Here is an 18,851-nt window from a genome sequence, read left to right on the forward strand (position 1 = left end):
TTCAAAACATATTACAAAGCACAGGTAATCAAAATAGTGTGGTAGGGGCATAAAGACAGACATACAGACCAATGGAATAGATTAAAGAGCTTAGACCCTCACATGTATAGTTGATGACCTTTAATAAGGGTGTCAAGAACAATCAATGGGGAAAGAACAGTGTCTCCAAGAAATAGGTGAATAAACTGATATCTACATGTAAAACAATAAAGTTGGATGTTTACCTTACATCATACACAAAAATTAATTCAAAATGGGTTAAAGACTGAAACTTAAGACCTAAAACTATAAAATTTCTTGAAGAAAACATATGGAAAAATCTCATGATGTTGAATTTGACCATTCCCTTTGGTCCCTGTGATCCACATCTCCTGTTTGAGTTACAGGTCTCAGCACCTCTTTGTTCACGAACTATGGGCTATGACTAAAGGACACTGCCACAGACATGTCAGAGTTAACTGCTGAACTTATGGACCCAAATCTCCTGGAGAGAGCTCAGAAGTGTACACCCTTTAAGAGTCAGTTGATGGTCTGTTATTGAATCATACTGAGTACATAACCCAAGGCCTTAAAATAATCTTAGTACTAGAAATCTCAATCAAAAGGTATCAATACTTTTGTTTCTGTTCTCTAATTATCTTAGGGTATTAACACTTTAGGTCAAAGTAGAAATTTTCTATGAAGTATATGCCCAGGACTTCCCTGCTGGTCCTGTGGTTAAGACTCTGCACTTCTACTGCAGGGGGCGCGGCTTTGATCCCTGGTTGGGGAACTAAGAGCCCACATGCCATGCAGCGAGGCCAAAAAATTAAAAATAAATAAATTGACTTAACTTAATTTAAAAAATAAAATAAAATAAAATACATGCCCAAATACATATCCATGAACCAAACAAAAAAGCTCATTTGATGAGTTTAATTTAAAATATTTAAAAATTTTCTATAATTACTATACTTACTAGTGTGTCCTTCCCTTCTGAGATTTCTTTCTTTCTTTACTTGCTGTGGGATTTTTGACACTGAATCTTGATTCTCATGCATAAGCTTCTTATCTGGTACTTTATCATGAGCTTCAAAAAGAGATACATTCACTCCACTTAAATGGGAAAATAGATTTATTGTGAAATCTCTAATTTCAAATTTATAATAATTATGCAGCAGCATCTTCTCTCATTTTTATAAAGTTTTAAGTAAATTGCCACAATGCTAGATCCACATGAAAATTGTGAGATCATTTTTGATAGATGTATGGTGAAACAGTCTCAGTGTTTCATAAACATTCCTAGACATCAAATATGTTTTATATTAGTCTCTAGTTTTCTTGTGTTATTTATACTTTAGGTAAATACATATTTATAGGCCAAACAATGAAATTGTGTACATACTACCCCATGTAAAATAGATAGCTAGTGGGAAGCAGCCGCACAGCACAGGGAGATCAGCTCAGTGCTTTGTGACCACCTAGAGGGGTGGGACAGGGAGGGTGGGAGGGAGACACAAGAGGGAGGAGATATGGGGATATATGTATATGTATAGCTGATTCACTTTGTTATAAAGCAGAAACTAACACACCATTGTAAAGCAATTATACTCCAATAATGATGTTAAAGAAAAACACAAACCTATGTTGACTTCTTAAAAAAAAAAAAGAAAATGTGTAAGTACAAGTGTTTCATTACAATATTATGTGTAATTGCAAAATAGCTAAAAGCAGCAAAATATATAAGCATAGAAGATTGGTTGAATAAATTAAAGTATATATTATAAACTACGGTGAAGTATAAATTATGGTATATGATGTAGTATAACAAGTGTACCTACTACTGTAAAAGAAATGCAAAAGGTCTCTATAAAACGAACTGGAGGGATTTCTAGGAGGCAACAATAAACGAAAAAAAAACTGAAATAAAGAATATCTAGGGCTTCCCTGGTGGCGCAGTGGTTGAGAGTCTGCCTGCCGATGCAGGGACACGGGTTCGTGTCCCAGTCCGGGAAGATCGCACATGCTGCGGAGCGTCTAGGCCCGTGAGCCATGGCCGCTGAGCCTGCGCTCCGCAATGGGAGAGGCCACAACAGTGAGAGGCCCGCATACCACAAAAAAAAAAGAATATCTAGCATGCTATCTTTTTCACCTTTGGTAAAAGAAAGAAAGGGACATAAGAAATAAATACATAAAGAGGAAAAAAAGTTATTTTTTCAATGAAACACAGAAAAGACAAACCAAAAAACAATTTAGTTGGATACCTACTAAAGGAGGGTGAGGACTAAGGAATGTAGGGAAGGAATAAGAAAGAAATGATGCTTTATATATATTTTTGCATATTTATTACTTTTAGAAAAGGGTCATGTTTTACATATTCCAAAAATAAAACTAAAGTAAAAAATAAAAAGACTAACGTTGGAAGCAACCTTAATCAACCTACTGCAGGAAAAAAATAAGCACAAATCCAAGTAGTTCATCAACAGTATTTGACATATACTCTCAGTCTTAGGCAAGAGAGTGGGATGCAAAAAAAAAAAAATCACAAAAAATTTAGTAGGTTTTTTCCCTAGTATCAGCTAAGTGACTGAAACAATTTTAGAAGTATTATAGGATGGAGTGAATATATAAATGTGTTGATGTTGCTCAAAGTCAGGATTCTCACTGTGGAAGGACATCCACATATAAAATGAAGGCAGGCAAAAACAAGCCCTAGGGATATTAACTGGAATTGAAGGTGCCTGTAAGAACTCATATTTCTAAATATGCCTATGTATGTGTATATGCATATATATGTTCACTTTTATGTGTATGTAGGTATAGGTACGTATGAATGTGTGTGTGTGTGTGTGTGTGTGTGTGTGTGTGTGTGTGTGTATACATACACTGAGGTTCCAACTGCAAGTCAAAACCCTGTATATGATCTTTCAGCCCCATAAGCAATTACAAACCTACCTGGCAGTTCTTACAGGGAAAAGCTTCCAACCCCACACTGACTTGATGTATACACTGCAGGCACTAGAAGTAGCTGCAGTCAGGCTGACCCTTAACCTCCACTTCTAGATGACCATGATCTTACATTTATCTGCATTCTGGCCTAGGAACCTCCATTCAGAGGTTCAGATGTACTGAACCTGTACTGTTCAGATGCCTCTACCTACGCCACCTTAAAGATAGACCTGGAAGACACTGTTCTCAGTCTGATTCGGTGTAAAGTACTTATCTGCTCCAAACTCTGCCTCCTCATCCTTCCCCTGGGCCCAGTGTCCTTAAAACAGCAGGAGCCTTTTGTTTGGGGCAGTGAGATGTTGCCCCCACTCTCTCCTGTCTATAATGATACACCTGACCCTTGCCTAGTGCTGTTCTGTGGGGAAAATGGAAGACTGGTAGAGCTTCAGCCCTTTTCTGTTTAGATCCTTGCTTATACTATCAGAGTAAGTGAAAAAAGGCAGAATTTTACTTTGTTTAGTTTGTTATCTTAATTGGCCAACTTGACAACCGGCAGCTCTCTAGCTCTCTGAGAAACCGGTACAGTGAGCAAAGTGATCAATATAATGCTGTAGATCCTACAAAGCACTTTTAGGAGGTGTGAGAGAAGATTTGGGCCACCCTTGGACTTTGCAAATGGATCAACTGCAAGAGTGTGAGGATCCAATGGGACACTTAGCCTGTGAGCCTCAGAAAGTGCTGGTGGAGGCCACAGAGCACCTTAGAAAGTTCTCACAAATTGTTAAATAAGACTTTCAGTTTGAAGGGAACATTGGACCTTCACTTTAGCCTCCAAACTCTGGTCAAGTTCCACTGATGAGTCAAATTAGAGATCTAACAGAGGGACTCTTAAGAGAGCTAGGGAACCAATTCCCTAGCTAATGGCTATGGTTCTCCAGAGACAGACCTAAAAGTCATCAGAGACCCTGAAAGCTGAGTTATACTCTATGACTATTGTTAGTTCTAAGTCCTGACACCGAGACTCATGCCTTTAATATAAAAGAATGTATAGGACTTTGGAATCACTTTGCCCAGTGACCTGGAGAGAACTTAGACTTGGGTCTTACCAGACTCAGATTTCTAAGTTCACTTTTGTGAATCCTATTGGTTATCAAGCTCAATCAAATTTCCTCATAAGTTGTGTCAGTCAGTTGTGACACAGTCAGATCCTAATTGGCAAATTTTCAGGCATGCAGAAATTGCTGCCCAGAAAGAAAAAGTGATGTAAAAATGGTAATAATGCTCCCTCTACTGGATGTTATGGGCAATGACCTTACCTAAAAATCTATGGGCCTGATTACCATACAGTGGGGTCTGAAAGCAGCAAATTAATGCTCTCCACCAAGATACTCATTGTTAGATGATGGGCCATGAGGACCCAGCATGTAGCCCCACTACAGTCCACTTTGTGGTGGCCGCTATGAATAATGCAAGTGCTATTCTCGCTACCTTTATCAGTGAATTCTGAGATGGATCAAAGAACTCCACATACACTGACCCTGATCACAGCTTTCAAAAATAAAAAACAAGGGCTTCCCTGGTGGCGCAGTGGTTGAGAGTCCGCCTGCTGATGCAGGGGACACGGGTTCGCGCCCCGGTTCGGGAAGATCCCACATGCTGCGGAGTGGCTAGGCCCGTGGGCCATGGCCGCTGAGCCTGCGCGTCCGGAGCCTGTGCTCCGCAACAAGAGAGGCCACAACAGTGAGAGGCCCGCATACCACAAAAAAAAATAAATAAATAAAAATAAATAAAAAACAAGATAGGGTTATACCAAGGTTCTTACATCCCCAGTGAAGATATATGAGGGCCTATTCCAGTACAATTGCAGGCAGGCGAGAATTACATTTCTTGGGCCTTCTGGATGGCGGTACACTGATAACTGTAATCCCCACAGGCCCTGGCACCAAGATGAGGGGAAAAGAGATAATGCTGTCTGGTTTGGGGCCACCATCACAAACAGAAACCTTTTCCAGGCCACACTACCGTACAGTGCATTGCTATGGCCTCTACTACTGAATATATTGTCGGTATAGATGTATTATTTATGTGACCCACCACTCGCATCCACTCTCATGTTGTGACGGGATTTGCTGCAGTTAGGATATTTTAATGGGGCAGGTGGAAGATCTTGAGCGACCCAACTACCAGAACCTAGTGCCCATATCTACCAAAAGCAATATTGACTCCCTGGGTGTAAAAAAGAAATAACTGCCCTTGTTGCTGAGCTTAAAGAAGCCAACAAATTCCATAGACTATTTCTCCATTTAACAGGCCTGTGCACAAAACATCAGGTGCCTACAGACTAAGTAATTAAGGCTGCACAGAGTGTTAGTACCAACCTGGCACTGTGACTGTCACAGAAGCTATTGCCCAAGGTGAAGGAACTTGGTATACAGCAACCAACAACTTGAACTCTCTTTTCAGCAACCTTCTTCATGCAAATGACCAGGATCAGTTCACCCTTATGTAGAATTAATTGAAATATGCCACTAATGTCCTTCCACAGGGCTCCCTAAATTCCCCATCTGCCTATCTTCAATGGATAGAGCATGTCTTAGAAAAAGTCCCACTCACAGAGGGAATAATAGCTTTCTACTATATTGATGACATCCTTCTGGTGGGCCCAGGCAAAGGCACCATCCCACAGGACTGCACACCCTGTTGATCCATATGTGGCAACATGGCTAGGTCATTAATATAGACAAGGACTTAGTATCCAAGTGAAATTCCAGGGTAGCAGATAAAAATCTTACTCTAGAGGAGATGTTTGCATATCTTTTGGCCCTCCCTTCCCCAAATTATAAAAAAAAAAAAAGTCTGAATATTGATGGGACCCTCTGAGTACTAACACATTTGCATTCTGCCCACAGGGGTTTGATGGCACATATCTGTGGGGTTAGCATAAAGGCTATTACCTCTGAGTGGAGACCCAACCAACAGGATGCTCTGGAGGACTTCCATCAGGCCATTCAAGCTGCCTTCCCTCGGACCCACCTGATCCCCATTTGGTTTTTAAGTTACTGACCTCTTTTCACCCATCGAAGCCTATAGCAAAAAGACACTGACATAGGTGAGAGGCACCCACTGATCTTTTGGAGCAGAAATTTCCCAGGTTGGCTGAAAGGTACACAGCCTTAGTGAGACAACTATTGACCTATTATTGCCCTTAATGGATACTGAGAATGAAATAGTCTTATGATCAGAAATTCCAACCAAATTGTATCAATAATTTCAGTTTTGCTCTCTAGTTGTCTTAGGGTATTCATACTTTAAATCAACATGTATGGCTTCCCTGGTGGCGCAGTGGTTGAGAGTCCGCCTGCCGATGCAGGGGACACGGGTTCGTGCCCTGGTCCGGGAAGATCCCACATGCCGCAGAGCAACTGGGCCCGTGAGCCATGGCCGCTGAGCCTGCGCGTCGGGAGCCTGTGCTCCACAATGGGAGAGGCCACAACAGTGAGGCCCGTGTACCGCAAAAAAAAAAAAAAAAAAAAAATCAACATGTAAAATTTCTGCAAAACATATGCTGAGATATTATCTTCAGGAAGCAAAGAAAAAAGATCTTCTGATGAGTTTAATTTAAAATAATATGAAGTTATTTATAATTATTGTACTTACTAGAGAGTCTTTCCCTTTTGAAAGTTCTTTGTTTCTTTACTTGTGTTTGGCGTTTTGACACTGAATCCTGATGGTTAAGCATAAGCTTTTCATCTGATGCTTCATCATAACCTACATCAAGAAATGCGTTTAGCCCACTGAATAGAAAATATGTATCTATTGTGAAATACCTAAACTTCAACTTTATACAAGTGTACAGCAGAACTTTCTTTCATTTTGATAAAGTTAAAAATAAATTACCATAATGCTAGGTATGACATGAAAATTGTGAGAAAAGTTTTAATGAGTGTTTTGAATATATTTCTATTAGTCTCTAGTTTTCTTCGGTTATTTATACTTCAGGTTACAATCATAGGCCAAACAATGAAGACATATATGCACAAGGTTACTTATCACAGCATCATTTGTAATTGCATAATATTCAAAACCAGCTAAATATTCACAGACTATTGCTTGAATAACCTAAGAAATATACTATAAACTATATATATACAGCTGTAAAAATGAATAAGTTTTCTAGAAACTGACATGAAAGAATTTCCAAGAAAGAATGTTAAGTGAAAAATAAAAGTGAAAAAGCAGATATCTAGCATATTACCTCTGAGGTAAGAAAGAAGGGGAAGGGGGAAAATTAAGAAAAATAGAGACACTTACATTTACAAAATGAAATACAGAAATAATAAACCAGAAAACGATATAATAGATGGTTACTTGCAACAGAAGGGGTAAACTGGGGAATGTAGGGGAGGGGATTCAGGAAAAGATGATCTCTCTCTCTCTCTCTCTCCGTCCCTCCCTCTCCCTCTCCCTCTCTCTCTCTCTTGGTCTCTTTTGAAAGTAGGTTGATATTCTATATATTCCAAAAAATTATATTAACAAGGATATGACGAGTGCACTAAACAGGAAAGCAACTTAAGAAATAAATCAACTGAACTTAAATTAAAAAGGCACTAATCCAACTAACTCATGAATACAGGACTACAATCTCAATCTTGGGTAAGAGAAATAAAATCATGAAATATTTTACATGGTTTGTTTTTCTAATGGTATAAGCTAATCAGTCAGTTCTAAAACATTTTTAGAGTTTTACAGGATTGAGCAAACAAGTAAATAGGCTGATGTTGTGCGAAGTCAGGATTTACACTATGAAAGAAGGGACATGCACACAGAAGTGGAAGAAGGCAAGAACAAGCCTTGAGGGGATAGATTAGAATTGAAAGTATCTGTAAGAAACTCATAATTTCTAAATATGTCTATGTATATATGCATGCACATACACACATGTGTGTGTTTGTAGGTATATGTATGTATGAATATGTATATGTATGTGTACATAAATATATATATACACATATAGACACACACGTGTATTTGTATTTTCTAGTCTGACTGCTCAATGTACCTCAAAGCTACCCCAGTACCGATGGGCACAATTAGTTTTCAGATCTTGGTTTCTAATAACATTTCCCATTAAAAAAAATCACGGCTCCTAGGAAAAAGAGCTGATTCCAGCTATGAGACAGGAAACGTGCAAGACAGGAAATGGGCAAGACAGCATGGGACATCTTGTCATACTAAACTAAACAGTAGGGAATTTCTCAATGACTACTAGTACTAGGGTCATGTCATAAAGCCACAGTAATTATCTTGGATAAATTCCTACTTGCTAATGCTAGGATAAACTTAGAACTAAAAAAAGAAGAATAGTATGAGTTATAAAATCATACAAAGTAATTTAATTAGAAGTTTAAAAGAAGAGAGTGCCAAGGGCACAGTCTACTATTCACCAGTTAGAATTAGAATTCATGATTTCTGTCTACTCTGATTTCAGGAGAATGATTGCTCTGGGATTTGAAGAAGCATTAGAAGCCTGTCAATAACACAGTACTATTGTTATCAGTGTTGTTATTGTTCTGTAAAAAGCTAAATTTTTTAAAAGGGAAGGAACTACGTTGGATTCCATCAGAAACTTGTGAAAATGTCCGGGACCACTTTAAGTTCTCAAGTTTATGTCTTAATTATCAAAATGATTCTTTGAAGCACAAAATATTATTCCTTCATCTGTACATGAGAAAACTGAGGGACAGAGAAGGTAATTAGTTTAACCAAAGTTATATGATTAATAACTGGCTGAGCTTGAATTCATACCCAAGAAGTTCAGCTCCAGAGCCTGAGCTCTAAACTACTACTTTTACTTCTTCCAGTAAATACAAGAAATACAAAAAGAATATAACTATAGAAAATAGAAGATATTTTAAAATTATAAGACAATATTTTATATATCTTTGTATCAAAAGTGATATAAGTCTAGACAAAGTAAATAACGTTCTCACAAAATATATTACCAAATATATTTAATGAAATACAAAAAAACTTGAATAGACTAATATCCTCAGGGGAAAATACTGAAAATCTACTGCTAAAAATGTCATAAGGCTAAAGAGTTTTAGGGGAAATGTCTATGAAACCATCAAGGATTACAGAATATCTATGCTATATAACCTATAAAAAATTTAGAAAAAGACACATTTTTCTCCATTTCATTTTACAATGTTAACAGTACCCTGATGCCCAAACTAAAGAAGAACAGAACAAAAAATCGGCCATATCATTTATGATTGTATCATTGCAAACTGTATAAACTGAGATAGGTGAGATTATGTTGAAGTAACAAACAACTGTAAAATTCCAGTGGCTTAAATACAAAGATCTATTTCCTGTCCCTACTCCATGTTCATTAAAGTTTACCTAGAGGTTCTGCTCAACATTATCACTTTGGAACTAGGGCTGATATAAATCTTACTATCTGCAACATTCCTAGCCACAGCAGCAAAGGAAAAGAGAGAATGAAGGGAAGCACACACTGGCCCCTAATGCTTCCACACATGACCAATTCATGCTAAACTGACCTAAGGAAATCACATGGCCACATCTAAGTTAAGAAGTCAAGATGGTGACATCAGGAAGATGGCAGAACAGAAAACCCTAGACTCTCCTCCCCATGGAGATACCAATTCAACAACAATACAAGGACCAATTCTCTTTGTGAGAAATGCAGAGACCAGGTGAGAGGTTCCTGCAGAATGGGTTGAAGATGAACCAGCAACACAGAAGCCAGAAGGTAAATTTGTGATGCCCTCTAGCAATAATTCTTCCTCCTATCTCAGCACCACTAATCAGGAGGAAAATGTCAGCTCCCAGCTTGCCCCTGGGAAGTGAAAAAAAGGACTAAAACATGTGTCCAAAGCTCAGACTTTTTGGGGGGCTACTGTGGGACTGGTTTCTGTCTGGATTGAATCTCAACACTGAGAGGAAAGGGCCTAAGGTTGGGAGCTGCTGAAAACAAAGGTGATAATATGAGCTAGTATACACTCAATGAGTATACATTCAATATGAGCTGGTATACAAGCAGGCAACCCCCCCCCCCCAATCCCAGCTTCTTCCTGGGGAGGAAAAGAATTGGAACATTCACCCACATTTCAGCTTTTCAGGGGGATGCCTGAGGCCCTAGCTTCTGTATTGCCTGTCTTGATGTACTAATGGGACCCAGAATATTCTAGTTGTTTAGGGACCACTAAGAACAAAGATGACAGTTTAGACTAGTATGCACTCAAAAGTCAAAGCTCCTCTCCCCAGCTCAGAACAATGCGTTTGAGAAAACAGTTTCAATATTCTCCCTGGGGAAGGAAGGAGAAGACTCAAATATATGTCCAATGTTCAGACTTTTCAAAGAACTATGCCAAGGGACTGTTATCTGTCTTGTATCTCTCAGAGCACTGACCAGCCTCCACATACACTACAAGCCTGGGGACTTGTGAAAACAAAACCAACAAACAAACAAGAGTTGGGTGGTAGGCTGCTGCTCCACAGGGTCTGCAGAACAGCAGAGAGATACCAGAGGGAGCAAGAGATCATGAACTCCTGTAAAAAAGAGAACCCCTTCTAATTAAGAATTTACATACACAAGTCCAGGGAAGACACATCAACACAATAGGTGTGACAGGTTTCCAGAACCTCTAGCCTGGCTGAATGGAGAAGGTTTTCCTCTGTATGAATCCAGTCTGTAGAGAGGTGGTAGATTTTTCACATGTGCAGACATTAATACATAGTGTCAAGGAGCAAGAAGAAAGAAACATGGCCCAATAAAAGGCTCCAGAAACTTGTCTTAAAGAAATGTATGTATATGAATTACCTGACAAAGATTTCAAAATGCCCATCATAGAAACTCTTAACTACCTCAGTAAAATGTTGCAAGAACAAAATGAGTATTTCAACAAAGAGATAGAAAATACTTTAAAAAACACCACACAAATTTTGGAGCTAAAAAATACAACAACTGAAATTTAAAATTCAGTAGAGGGGTTCAATACGAGATTTGATAAAACAGAAGAAAGAGTCAGCAAACTTGAAGACAGGTCATTTGAAATTATCCTATCATAGAAAGAAAAAAGATAAAAATGAAAAAGTAAAGAACTGAAAGGACAAATGGTACATTATAAAACAAACCAGTATACACATTACAGAGTCTCAGAAGAAGACAGAAAGGGAAAGAAAGTTTATTTGAAAATAATCGCTTAAAACTCCCCAAATCTGGGAGATAAAATTGATACCCCGTTTGAAGAAACCTAAATGTCTCCAAAAAGGAAACCTAAAGAATTTCACACCAAGGTACATTATAATCGAAGCATCAGAAGTCTAAAACAAAGAGAGAATTTTGAAATCAGTAAGAGAAAAGTGACTTCTCACATACAAGGAACCCCTACAATACTACCAACAGATTACTCAGCAGAAACCCTGAAGACAACAAAGGAGTGGGATGATATATTAAAAGTGCTGAAAGAAAAAAAAGTCCTGCCAACTAATAATACTCTATCCAGCAAAACAATTCTTAAAAAACAAAGCAAAAATAAAGACTTTCCCAGATAAACAAAAGCTTGAGAGCTTACCACCACTAGACCTGCCCTGTAAGGAATACCAGAGAGAGTCGTTCAAACTGAAATTAATGGAATCTAAACAGAAACACAAAAGTATACAAAACACAGACTATAAAAACATGTTAATAAACACAAAATATAAAAAAGATATAATTTGTGACAACAAGAACATTAAAAGGAGAGTAAAACAGTAGAGTTATTGTGTGAAATTGAAATCAAATTGTTGTCAATATAAAATAGACTGTTATAACTATAGAATGCTTTATGTAAGCCCTATAGTAACCACAAAGAAAATATCTATAAAAGATATGTAGGAAAAAATAAGAAAGTAATGAAAATGAAAATTTTTAAAAATCAATAGAACAAAAAGGAAAGAGCAAGAGAGGAAAACAGAGACAGAAAGCTAAAAAGAGACCCAAAAAATTAACAAAATGATCAGAGTAAATCTTTCCCTATCAATAATGACTTTAAAAATACACTCCCCAGTCAAAAGATACCTATTTTTGACACACACACACACACACACACACACACACACACACACAAAAAGATACCAATTTTTAAAAATTGAATCAATTTTTTAAAGACCCATCTATATGCCATCTATAAGAAAATAACTTTATGTTTAAAGACATAAACAGGCTGAAAGTGAAGTAATGAAAAAGATATTCCATAAAAATGCTAACTAAGTGAGAGAAAGAGTGACAAAACTTGTATCAGACAAAACAGACTTTAAAACAAAAACTATCAAAAGATACAAAGAAGGACATCATATAATAGTAAAAGGGCCAATTCATCAAGAAGATATGACACTTATAAATATATGTGCACCCAATATCAGAACCTCCAAACATATGAAGCAAACATTGACAGCTGAAATCCACAACAGTGGATTTCAATACCCATTTTCAATAATGGATAGAACATCCAAACAAAATATCAATAAGAAAACAGAGGAGTGATATCATCAAAATGGCAAAATAAGACTTTTCTACCCTCTTTTCCCCAAAGGACACTAAGTTTTACAATTACCCACAGATGAAAGTGTCTTTGTGGAAGTCTGGGAGTATAGCAGAGAAGTTCCGGCACAGTGTTGGAGCAACTACAACAACAAAAATCCAAGATTTGATGCAATAAAGAGGATAAGAAGACTAGTTTCTCTTTAACCACATCACTCCAAGGAAGCAAAGCTCAGTTCCAAGAGAGACTTTCTTGGCCTATGATTTCTCCCATGGGAGAAAGTGAGAGCATGTGAGTGAGTGACTGGCTTTCCCAGCTATTCAGGATGCTGCCAAAGAGCCCGACTTCTTTCTTATCCTATCCAGAAAGGTGAGGTTTACTGAAAAACTAGAAGGTAGGGAGGTGCTTGGAGAACAGCATCCAGGACTCTTGGAGGCATCAGAGGGATGTTAATCCTACTAACCACTTTGTGGAATCATCAGGAAGCCCATCCACAAGCCACCGGGAAAGCCTCACCTGTGGATACCCTCAAGTTGCCGTGGCACCATCAACACTAAGTGTACCTCACACACACACACACATACACACACCCCCCACATGGCTGGATCACTTTGTGTACACTCAGCGGGAGCAAGATTGAGCCTTTGTAGATAGTGAGCATGTTCAGAAAGCTTCCTCAATTCTGCCATATTGGGAGGAAGCACATAAAATTTTATCATTCAGCACCACTCTGGGGAAAGTAAACAAATGGGAGGGTGTCAGCACATAGCCTGGCTTTGTAGGACTGAGAGAAGGCATATAATCTTAAGAATTCCCCCTCCCTAAAAACGTGACAAGAAGTGTGGAGCAGGCACATCCCTAGAAAAAGCCTGAGAAAGCCCCAGAATACCAAGCAGATTGGACATATGAAGGTATGTCTCTCATTAAGCCAATAAGTAAAGACTGAAGGAGGGGCCTGCTTATTCAAATGCAAAGCCAGGAAAGCAAGATGCCAAGGTATATGAAAAATCAAGGAAACATGACGCCATCAAAGAAACAAATAATTCTCTAGTAACCAACCCCAAAGAAATGAATATCTACACTTAGCCTGAAAGATAATTCAAAAAAAATGTTTAAGGAATCTCAGTGAGCCACAAGAAAACACAGACAATCCAATAAAATCAGGAAAACAACACATGAACATAATAAGAAGTTTAACAGAGTGACAGAAAACATAGTAGAGAATCAAACAGAAATTCTGGAGCTGAAGAATACAATTAATGAAATGAAAGATATAATAAAGAGCATCAACATCAGAATGGATCAAGCTAAAGAAAAAAAAACTGTGAAGTAGAAGATGGATTGTTTTAAATTATCCAGTAAAAGGAAAACAACAACAACAAAAGAATAAGAAAGACTGAAGAAAGCCTACCTGAACTATGGTATACCATTAAAAGAATCTATGCATTATTGGAATTTCAGGAGAAGAGTGGGAGAAAGGGTAGAAAGCTTATTTTAAAGTAATGGTTGAGAACGTCCCATCTGGAGAGAGATTTGGACATCCAGGTTCATGAGCTAATAAGTCACCCCAAAATTTCAACCCCAAATGATCATTTCTAAGACATTATCTAAATAATGTCTAAAATCAAAGACAAATAGAGAATTTTAAAGCCAGCAATAGAAAAAAAAAATTCCTCATATACAAGGGAGTCCTCATAAGGCTATCTGTGGATTTCACAGCAGAAGCCTTGTGGGCCAGAAGATAGAGGGATAATATATTCAGAGTTCTGAAAGAAAAAAAAAAAAACTTGCAACCAAGAATATTTTAACTGGTAAAGATATCTGTCAAAACTGAAGGATAAACTGTCACAGACAAACAAAAGCTGAGGAAGTCAATCATCACTAGACTTGCATTACATTAGAAATGCTAAAAAAAAGTTATTCAACGTGAAATGAAAGAATGCTAATTAGTAACACATGAACATATAATAACACTAATAAAGATAGATATATAGGCAAACTCAGAAAACTCTAATACTGTAATATGGTGGTGTGTTAATCACTCAGCTCTAGTATGAAAGTTACAGGACAAAATTATTAAAAATAAGTATAGTTATAATAATTTGATAATGGATACATAATACAAAAAGAGGTAAACTGTTACATCAAAAACATAAAATATTGGGGGGTAGTAGAAGGGTAGCATTTCTATATGTAATCAAAGCTAAGACATTATCAGCTTAAAAAGATTGTTATATCTGCAATATGTTTTATGTAAGCCTCATGAAAATGACAAGCAAAATCCTACAGTTGATACATAAAAAATAAAGAAAAGGGAATCAAAGTGTACCACTACAGACAATCATTAATTCACAAAGGGAGGCAGCAAGAGAGGAAGAAAAGAACATGGGAAATACAAAATAACCAGAAAACAATAAGACACATTAGCAAGTCCTTGCCTCTCAATAAATATTTTAAATGTAAATGGAATAAATTCACTAATCAAAATGTTCAAAGTGGCTGAGTGGATAAATAAAAAAATAAGATTCAACTACATGCTGCCTCCATGAGACTCACTTCATCTTTAAGGACACATAGGCTCAAAGTGAAAAGATGAAGAAGACATTCTATGCAACATGGACACCAAAAGAGCAGGTATAGCTATACTCATATCAGACAAAATAGACTTTAACTCAAAAACTGTAACAAGAGACAAAGAAGGTAATTATATGATGATAAAGGGGTCAATTCATCAAGAAAATAAAACAATAAATATAAATGCTCCCAACATCAGAGCACCTAAACATGTTAAGCAATACTAACAGATCTGAAGGGAAAAAAGAGAAAATAGTTCTGTTGAAGAAGGGCACTTCAACACATCACTTTCAACAATGGATAGATCATCTAGACAGAAAATCAATAAGGAAACATTGAATTTGAACTATACGTTAGACCAACGAGCTCTAACAGACATATACAAAACATTCCACCAATAGCAGCAGCAGAATATACATGCTTTTCAAGAACACACAGAACATTCTCCAGAGTAGATCATATGATAGGTAACAAAACAAATTTTAGCAAATTTAAGAACACTGAAATCATACCAAGTATGTTTTCTGAACCCAATGGTTGCAGAAAAGAAATCAATAACAGGAGAAAAACTGGAAAATTCACAGGTAAGAGCAAATCAAACAATACACTCTCAAATAACCAGTGAGTCAAAGAACAAATGGAGATAAAATAAAAAATTATCTTGAAAAAAAAGAAAATAAAAACAACATGCCAAAATTTATGGGATGCATCAAAAGCAGTTCTAAGAAGGAAGTTTAAAGTAATAAACATCTATATTTAGAAAAAAGATCTCAAACAACCTAACTTTACAACTAAGTACTAGAAAAAGAAGAAAAAAATCCAAGCCCAAAGTTATCAGAAGAAAGGAAATAAATATCAAAGCAGAAAGAGACTAGAAGAATAATACAAAAATCAATAAAGTAACAGCTGTTTTTTTTTAAAGTTAAACAAAATTGAGAAACCTTTCAACTGAGAAATAATAAAACAAAGACTCAAGCAAATAAAAAATCAAAGAGGAGAAATTATAATGGACACCACAGAAATAAAAAAGATAAGAATACTATAAAAACTGTACATCACCATTGGATAATCAAGAAGAAACTGATAAATTACAAGAAACATACAGTCTATCAACACTGAATCATGGAGAAACAGAAAATCTGAACAAACCAATTAATACTAAGGAGACTGAATCAGTAATAAAAACCTCCCATCAAAGAAAAACCCAGGGTTAGATGGTTTACTGGTGAATTCTATGAAACATTTAGAGAAGAATTAATACCAACCCTTCAAAAAGTTTTCCAAAAACTGAAGATGAGAAAACACTCCCTAATTCATTTTATGAGGTCAGCATTACCCTGATACCAAAGCCAGATAAGAATACTACAAGAAAAGTTCTCAACAAATTGAGCATAGAAGAAACATCCCTCAACATAATAAAAGCTATATGACAAGCCCATATTAACATCATAGAAACCAAACTCACAGAAACCAAGAGTAAAATGGTGGTTACCATGGGCTTGTAAGTGGGGGAAATGGGAAGATATTGGCCAAAGAGTACACATTTCCAGGTATAAGATAAATAAGTTCTGAGGAGCTAATGTACAGCCTGGTGACTATAGTTAATGACAGTGTATTACATACTTGAAAGTTATTAAAAGAGTAGATCTTAAATGTTCTTACCACAAAAAATATTTCAGATGATTGATGTGTTAACTAACCTTATTGTGGCAATTATTTTGCAATATATGTGTGTATGATTACCATGTTTTATTCCTTAAACTTACAAAATGTTACATGTCAATTATATCTCAATAAAGCTGCGGGGTGTAAGAGGGTGAAAATAAAGGAAACAGAAGTCTTATATGTTAATCATACCTGAATAACAAATAAATAAATTAAAGAAAATCGGTCAAGAAAATAAACAATAGAAAGCCAGTCTGTAAAGAGAAGGAGAGGAAATAGTTTTTTCAAATATGTGGATAGCAACACAGGTGTCGAGGAACAACAAGAAACAGGGAAATATGACCCCAAAAAAGGAACAAAAAAAGTCTCTGGAAAACAACTCTATAAAGTTGTTGAGGATTTCAACACCGCTATTAGTCCAACAAACGTACATACATTTCACCCAGCAGCAGAATACACATTATTCTTAAGTACACACAGAACCATCTCTAGGATAGATTACATGTTAGGTCAAAAACAAGTCTTAACAAATCTAAGAAGACTGAAATCTTCAAGTAGATTTTCCTACCACAGTGGCATGACACCACAAATTAATAGCAAAGGGAGGTCCCTGGTGGTCCAGTGATTAAGATTCAGTGCTCCCAATGCAGGGGGCCTGGGTTCAATCCCTGGTCAGGGAACTGGATCTCACAGGCTGCAACTAAGAGCCCGCATGCCATGACGAAAATCCCACATGCCGCAACGAACATCCTGTGTACCGCAACTAAAAGATCCTGCATGCCGCAACTAAAAAGATCCCACATGCCACAACGAAGATCTCACACACAGCAACAAAGATCTTGCATGCCACAACTAAGACACAGGGCAGCCAAATAAATAAATAAATATTAAAAAGACAGAAATTAATAGCAAAAAAATTGGAGAATTCACAAAGATGTGGAATCTAAATACACACTTTTAAACAACCAGTGAATCAAAAACAAGCCAAAAGGGAAAGTAGAACAAACCCACACATATATGGTCAATTAATTTATGACAAAGGAACCAAGAATATACAATGGGAAAAGGACAGTCTCTTCAATAAATGATGCTGGGAAAACTGGAAAGCCATGTGCAAAAGAATGAAATTGACTACCATCTTACACCATACACAATTAACTCAAAACTTGATGTAAGACCTAAAATGATAAAACTCCTAGAAGAAAACATAGGCAGTAAGCTCCTTGACATTGGTCTTGGAAATGATTTTTGCGGTTTGACAATAATATCAAAGGCAAAAAAAGCAAATATAAACAAGTAGGACTACATCAAACTGGAATGCTCTGGCAAAGCAAAAATCCAACAACAAAACAAAAGGGCAACCTATCAAATGAGAGAAAATATTTGCAAATCATGTATCTGATAAGGGGTTAATATGTAATATATGTGAAAAACTCATACAACTCAATAGCAAAACAACAAAAACTAATCTGATTAAAAAATGGGCAGAGGATCTGAATAGATATTTTTCCTAAAAAGATATACAGATGGCCAAAAGGTATATGAAAAGAGTCTCAACATCACTAATCATTAGAGAAATGCAAATCAAAACCACAACATAATGTACAGCATGATGACTATAATTAAAATACTGTATTCAATATCTGAAAGTGTGCTAAGAGAGTAGATTTTTAAAGTCCTCACCACAAGAAAAAATGTTTTGTAACTATGCATGGTGATGGATGTTAACTAGACATATTGTGGTGATCATTTCACAATATACACAAATATCAAATCATTATGTTGTTAAAGACCTAAATGTAAGACTGGATACTATTTATAAAACTCCTAGAGGAAAATATGGGCAGAACACTCTCTGACATAAATTGCATCAATATTTTTCTGGATCTGTCTTCTACAGTAATGGAAATAAAAGCAAAAATAAACAAATGGGACCTAATTAAATTTGAAAGTCTCTGCATAGTAAAGGAAACCATAAACCAAATGAATACACAACCTACAGGATGGGAGAAAATATTTGCAAACGATGCAAGCAACACAGGATTAATTTCCAAAATATATAAACAGCTCATATAGCTTAATATCAAAAAACCAAACAAGCTAATCAAAAAAGGGCAGAAGACCTAAATAGAC

At 36.6% G+C, this 18,851-nt stretch overlaps 1 protein-coding gene across 18 annotated transcripts in view; it reads right to left on the reverse strand.

Moving 5' to 3' along the window:
* The window catches only part of CCDC7 (coiled-coil domain containing 7), a 300,965-nt gene that overhangs the window by 172,116 nt on the left and 109,998 nt on the right, over positions 1-18,851 (reverse strand). For 15 of the 18 annotated variants that reach the window (XM_060006163.1, XM_060006164.1, XM_060006166.1 and 12 more), the window contains 2 exons: positions 6,586-6,696; positions 959-1,069 (listed from right to left, as the gene is read on the reverse strand). The exons of 1 other annotated variant lie outside the window; for it this stretch is intronic. In XM_060006163.1, the coding sequence (XP_059862146.1) occupies positions 959-1,069; positions 6,586-6,696 (222 nt within the window). The remainder of the gene's footprint in view (positions 1-958; positions 1,070-6,585; positions 6,697-18,851) is intronic. 2 more of the 18 variants (XM_060006176.1, XM_060006171.1) reach the window with 1 other exon arrangement.

The sequence above is a fragment of the Delphinus delphis genome, chromosome 2 (genome assembly GCF_949987515.2).
Source record: "Delphinus delphis chromosome 2, mDelDel1.2, whole genome shotgun sequence".
Classification (NCBI taxonomy): domain Eukaryota; kingdom Metazoa; phylum Chordata; class Mammalia; order Artiodactyla; family Delphinidae; genus Delphinus; species Delphinus delphis.